This window comes from Aplosporella prunicola (genome assembly GCF_010093885.1).
Source record: "Aplosporella prunicola CBS 121167 unplaced genomic scaffold K452scaffold_170, whole genome shotgun sequence".
NCBI classification, from domain to species: domain Eukaryota; kingdom Fungi; phylum Ascomycota; class Dothideomycetes; order Botryosphaeriales; family Aplosporellaceae; genus Aplosporella; species Aplosporella prunicola.
The window spans coordinates 1-6,149 of NW_022983698.1; the positions used below are offsets into that span (position 1 = coordinate 1).

At 33.7% G+C, this 6,149-nt stretch overlaps 5 protein-coding genes across 5 annotated transcripts; all 5 read left to right on the top strand.

The window, feature by feature from the left end:
- Positions 1-800: 800 nt before the first annotated feature.
- K452DRAFT_330311 (uncharacterized protein) lies at positions 801-3,238 on the top strand (the record flags this gene model as incomplete). Its single annotated transcript, XM_033545111.1, has 6 exons — positions 801-822; positions 856-1,089; positions 1,167-1,265; positions 1,336-1,617; positions 2,859-3,129; positions 3,178-3,238. The coding sequence occupies 6 exons, from the start codon at positions 801-803 to the stop codon at positions 3,236-3,238; spliced, it is 969 nt and encodes a 322-aa protein (XP_033390891.1).
- A 710-nt stretch (positions 3,239-3,948) lies between these two features.
- On the top strand, positions 3,949-4,636 carry K452DRAFT_363307 (uncharacterized protein; the record flags this gene model as incomplete). The annotated part of the gene is made up of 1 exon (XM_033546568.1): positions 3,949-4,636. Exon 1 carries the CDS (start codon positions 4,241-4,243, stop codon positions 4,634-4,636), a length of 396 nt encoding a protein of 131 aa, XP_033390892.1. The 5' UTR covers positions 3,949-4,240.
- A 123-nt stretch (positions 4,637-4,759) lies between these two features.
- On the top strand, positions 4,760-5,585 carry K452DRAFT_335599 (uncharacterized protein). Its single transcript, XM_033545229.1, has one exon. It carries the CDS (start codon positions 5,135-5,137, stop codon positions 5,345-5,347), a length of 213 nt encoding a protein of 70 aa, XP_033390893.1. The 5' UTR covers positions 4,760-5,134; the 3' UTR covers positions 5,348-5,585.
- On the top strand, positions 4,868-5,128 carry K452DRAFT_293425 (uncharacterized protein). The gene has a single exon (XM_033541566.1). The coding sequence runs from the start codon at positions 4,931-4,933 to the stop codon at positions 5,105-5,107; it is 177 nt and encodes a 58-aa protein (XP_033390894.1). The 5' UTR covers positions 4,868-4,930; the 3' UTR covers positions 5,108-5,128.
- On the top strand, positions 5,447-5,599 carry K452DRAFT_239839 (uncharacterized protein; the record flags this gene model as incomplete). Its single annotated transcript, XM_033537752.1, has 1 exon — positions 5,447-5,599. A coding segment is annotated over one exon (153 nt), but the record flags the coding sequence as incomplete, so codon positions are not given.
- Positions 5,600-6,149: the final 550 nt, after the last annotated feature.

Here is a 6,149-nt window from a genome sequence, read left to right on the forward strand (position 1 = left end):
GTTAAATCGAGCTATATGCTGGAAACTCCTAAAGCCTTAAGTACTTATAATAAAGTAAAAATCTTACCATTAAGGATCTCGATATCTTATTGGCCGCTAGCTCAACTATTTTTTTTTTACTAGGCTAGCCCACCTAGGCGGGGTCTCACCCACGTCTTGCGGGGGCAAGACTCCCTCTCTCTCGTCCCCCCCCCCCCCCCCCCCCCCCCCCCCCCCCCCCCCCCCCCCCGCACCCCCTCCCCCCAGCACAGTACTGGTGTGTACTCACACATCCAGTCTGTGCTGGGGGTTGGAAGCCTATACAGGCTCCTGTTGCGGGGGGTAGAGAGAGAGGGGGGCTAGATGGAGGATGTTACAATGGATAATCAGCAGGAAACCTATGAGTATTATTCTTAATAGATTACTTAAGTAATAATCATGTTAGTATCAGTAATAAATAATTCGAAGTTCTCGATGTAGTAGGATTTGCATATTCTTTTTATCTTTATATTTAGATCTGTATTTTAGGGCGCTCGACCAGTCGATATGTATATTTATTGTAGTATCTTTTATGAGTGTTTGGATCCTACTACTGTAGGGATCCTCAGAGACTACACGCTTGACATATTTAGGCCGAAACTAAATATGATGATATAGTCCAGACTAGGTAGAAATACCTAGAGGTAAAGATTGATTACCTGTACCTTTTAGTAGGTAAAACTTAAGATATTTTCTTGACGTGTCGGGTTCTAAAATTAAAATGAGATTCAATAAATTTTCTACTCTTACATCTACATCTCAGGGCGGCTCGAATAAATCAAATGATTCAAAAAGAGTTTAATAGTGTTTCTAAGGATTTCTTGCATTGATTTTAAGGATTCACAGATGCAGAAGGTAACTTTTTAATTAGCATAGATCGTAATTATGTAAGATTTAAAATATCATTACATCTTGATGATGTTGAAACTCTTAATACTATAAAATCTAAACTTAACATTGGTAGCGTAGTTACAGAGAAAAGCAGAAATAGCTGTTCATTTGTAGTACAAGATTTTACAGAAATTAAATATGTTATATGTGCTATATTTAATAAGTTTCCTTTATTAACAAGTAAAAGATTAGAAAGGGTACCCTCCCATCGAGCAGTGCTCGATGGTATCCCTTTCCTGCTTCGCTTGACTTTGAAGATTTTTATAAAGCTGTTATTATAAAAGATAATAACAATAGATTATCTGATGTAGATAAAGAAAGAGTAATAAACCTTAAAAATGGTATTAATTCTCAGCGTACGCTGAGAAAATTATATATATTCTATTACAGAATCTCAAATTAAAATAAACCCTAATTGATTCATAGGATTTAGAGAAGGTGAAGGGACTTTTAAAGACAGGATCCTCTATGTATTTACAAGTGGCTCAAAAAACACAAGTCAAGCTTGTTTAAATGCAATAGTAACCTTTTTAACATCCTTAGGTAGTATTTTAAAGCAACATAGTAAAATACTACCCTTGAATGTAGTAAGTACGGTTAATGCAAAAACTAATGTCACATCATTAGTTGTAAGTAGTGTTGATGCACTTTATTATTACATTTTTCCCTTATTAGATAATCATACCATGTATACTTATAAATATACAAGTTTTAAGTTGTGAAGGATAGCCTTGTTATTGTGCGCCGAGAAAGCGCTATAATTCAGACAGACATCCAGCTGTCTACTCATAAGGTGATTATAAATGAGTACCACTATATCTGGTTGTCCTAAAACCTAACAAGATTAGGATGATTAAAGCACAGATACATAAAGGGCTAAACGGGATCCACCTGTAAGAGATTCTAGGACAAACCTTGGAATATCAGTAATGATAGGGCTAAGGGTGACACTAGTGGAATGTGACTATGAGTAGGTAAATATTACGAACCTGATACTTGGGCAGGGGCCTCGGGCTATGCATGGTACCCTGAGTTTGGGGCGTAGACGAAATAATTGGTTGAGAGAGATTAATGTAAATAGTTAACATAATCAGTGCCGACTCGCTGATAAATAAGGGTGCAAGTCCGCTTATCTTAGTCTCAACCGTTATTAGCCTCCTTTACAGGCACGACGGTACCATTGTGGGAAGCTAACAGGCATTAATAGCGGCCTTAACGGAAATCACCTACTACCACACGCAGTATAACTCCACTCTTTAAAGCCTGGCAAGGGTCTAAGGTCACTAAGGATTAAGGATTATAGTCGCTATTTCGGTAACCAACCGCGCCTTATCTCATCTAATTAAATAAGAGCGGTGTCGGAGTCTTCGTAATAGGATAGGGGACGAAATAAACCACTTTCTAGGATCCAAAGGAAGACATCTCAATCCGATGATTAATTGTAAAGCACAGTATTTGACCGATTACAGATATGGGGGATTCTTAAAGGAGGCTCACCTATCTGGAGCCATTACGAAAAGAAGGATGGTCGGTTTCGAGGCACCGTTAATTCAGAATAGTAACCAGATAATGACATAAGTACTCTCTCGAAATGAAGCCATAGCTGAAATACGTCCATAATCTTGGCCAGGTGAAAAATTATCGCCACCAATTTTGTCTTCACTGTTTTCGAACTTAATCAACGAAAGCTAAGGGAACCGATTTAATGGTACCTAGGAAGTAATAAAACCAAAATCTAAATTCAACGAAGCTGGAGGATTGTTTGGAGAGCCGTATGACGGGAAACAGCCACGTACGGTTCGGAGGGCAGGGTAACCAATCCACTGACCCCTACAAAATACAAGGTTATTATCTTTTACCTGCCTCAACTGCTGTTTATTATTTTTTTTGTTTTTTTTTTATTTTTTTTTGTAGGGGAAGGAAAAAAAAATGATTTTTAGATATTTAAGATATTTTAAACAAAAGATATAGTACAGGTCCTATTCAAAATGTAGATGGTATTATTACGAATATATTTGAAAGATATAAGGATATACTTTTAAAGGATCCTCCTTTTGATGTAAGTTCTAATATACCTCATTTGAATAATGTACGGTATTATGAGAGGCTAAATAAATCTGAAAGCCCTAAAACAGTATATATATATGAAAATGGTAATCTAATAGATGGTACTCCTTTTGCTTCTTTTAGTTGGCGAACGCCTACTCATAGAGCTTTAGGGTAAAAATCTAGTAGTAATACATGTAACCGTTATATAGATACAGATAGATTCTATAAGTCTAAGTCTTTACTTTCATCTAAACCTATAGATAATGCATCTAAGATTTAATGAATGGTAACTTAGCAGGTATAAATCTTTCCTAGATTATGAGAGGCCCCGATATGTTAATCACCCCTCTTATAGTTAAATTTTTAAATAAAGATAAACTTAATTTGCCAGATAATAGCGATAAATCTTTACGTCCTATAAAAAATATACCAAATACCTCCAGCCAAATTCTTAATTGGCTGGTAGGGTTTGCTGATGCAAAGGTTTTTTTTTCTATTACATTTGATAAGAATGGAACTTCAGTCTCTTTTAGATTAAGTGTAGTATTGCATGTAGATGATATAGAAATTCTACACAAAATAGCAAAAACATTAGGTGTAGGGGAAGTAAAGAGAGATAAAATTCGTAATTCTGCAGTATTTTATGTACATAGATTCGAAGATATCCTTAGAGTCATTTTACCTATTTTTAAGGAGTTTCCCTTACAGACAACCAAATATTTGGATTACACTTGTTTTTTTGAAGCGATCCAAATAAAATTAAATACGGAAAGCTTTGGATCAAGAAAAAGAATTAGTGAAACAGATTTAATTAAAATAAAAAAAAACTAAAAAACAAGCATTAATAGTGGTAGATTGACAATAGATAAGGAGTAATTAGTTAAATTAAAGAATAAGGTTTCTATAAACAAGTGATGATTACAGGGTTTTGTAGAAGGTGAGGGAACATTTGGTTATAAACATCTTGTACCCTATTTCCAATTAGCTCAACTTAAAAATAATCTATTTGTTTTAAATGCTATAGAAACATTTCTTTTTAATTTATTTAAAGAATTTAATAACACTACAGGTAACAAGGAATTTATTGTACATTACGCACTAAACTCCAAAACAGGTGTTTACAGTATGACAGTAGTGGGTATTGATTCGCTTTTTAACTATATTGTACCTTATTTTTTAATCTATTTTATTTTTAACTAGAAAAGTTTTAGATTATCACTATTGAGTTATTTCTGTCGTAATTCACAAATTTGGTTATTACTATCTCCCTGAAGGTAAGAAAATGGTTTTACATATTTCTTTGGGTACTAATAAGTATCGTTATACTAGCACTAAGATAGAAAATAAAATAGAACTTCCTAGTGAAGATTCCATATCTAAACTGTTAGCTCTAGCTCCGCCTTTTGATATTACTAGTGGTCTAGCTCACTTTGATCTAGTTAGACAGTTTACCATAAATAAGGGTGGACGTAAAGGTTTTATTGTTTATATTTATGACCGGGAGTCTGAAGGTAATAAAGAACTAAACGGTTCACCGTTTTCAACTTACGGTGCAGGGCATGAAGCGTTAGGGCTAAGACGAGGTAGTAGAGTAATAGGTAGATATATTGATACCGGTAAGGCATATCAAGGTAGATATGTCTTTTCTTCTATTCCTTTCTCAAGAAATGATATATAAATTAGTTTATAAAAAAAATTACACATAATATAGTATTTAATTCGGCTTTTATATATAAATAATTAAAAGCCTGGTTAAACGAGGGTTTATTAGCATATCGGCACAGACTCAATCTAAAATTTGATTATGAGAGACGTAAATAACGGATGATTAATACGTTATTTACACAGTAACACAGCTTCAGCTTTCTTCTTCTTGGTATACTTACACATAGGAAGAGGTTTATATTATGGATCATACAGAGCACCTAGAACTTTAGTGTGAACAATCGGTACAGTTATCCTTATATTAATGATGGCTATTAAAAATATGTGGCCAAATTTATTGTTGGTATCTCGAGTTAAAGATAATGATAACATTATTTCTCCTACTTTACCTTTTAATAAAAGTAGAACCATAGCTATCCGTAGAATAGGTCCTCATAACATTGATGTATTATCTATAATAATATGTGGTATGTTGGGTGATTGATGAGGTAACAAGATAAAAGGTCAACAGATGGATAGTGTTCGGTTTAGTCTAGAACAAGGTGTAAAAAATTCTGCTTATATTCACCATCTTAATATTATTTTACATGAATTAGGTTATTGTTCTAATGTCACACCTAAATTGGTGGTTAAATCAGAAGCAAGTGTTGACAAACGATCAGATCCTACATCAACTCGCTATAACTATAGATTAACAACTTATAGTTTTACTAGTCTATTGTGAATCTATAATTCATTTTATCACGAAGTTGATGGTGTTCTTACAAAAAAAATACCAGAGTGAATAGGAGAATTTATTACACCGATAGGTTTAGCTCATTGAATAATGCAGGATAGGTCGAGACAAAAGGATCAAGGAATCTCTCTTGCAACTAACAGTTTTACATTTGAGGATTGTGTTTATTTAAGTAAAATACTTAGTGTTAAATATGGTCTAAAGACTAGTGTTGTAAAAGTAGGACATATAGATCAATGAAAAATAAGCATATGAAAACAATCTATGTCTGACTTAGTTTTAATAGTTAAACCTTATATTATAGATGAAATGAAATATAAATTTAAAGGGTATCTTTAACTTGACACCAATAATTAAAGTCCTACTTGATTTTAGAGTATATGCAATATATAATTAAAAATATACTGTTTTAATTAATTGCATTAGCATTAATTAAAAACTAAAGTAGAATACCCTGACAGGGGTATTGGGAATATTACCTGGCTACACTAGTGAAAACGGTTAAATATTCGTTATCTGTTTATAGACCGTCGGTTAATTATATAATCGCTACAGACTGGGTCACTGGTGGGTGGCTGAATATGCTACTTAATGTACAGTCGGAAGTTCCTAACTTAAAAGGTTACACAAGGCTTTAAATGATATATATTATAAAGATATCTGGCAAATATCGGGGACTAATATATTGATAGAGTACAGGGGCGCTATACAGATAACTTGGGTTATAGTTAGCCGGAACTTGGACAGCTTTCTTGGGTTATGTACATAGCCCAAAATGGTTTAATATAAA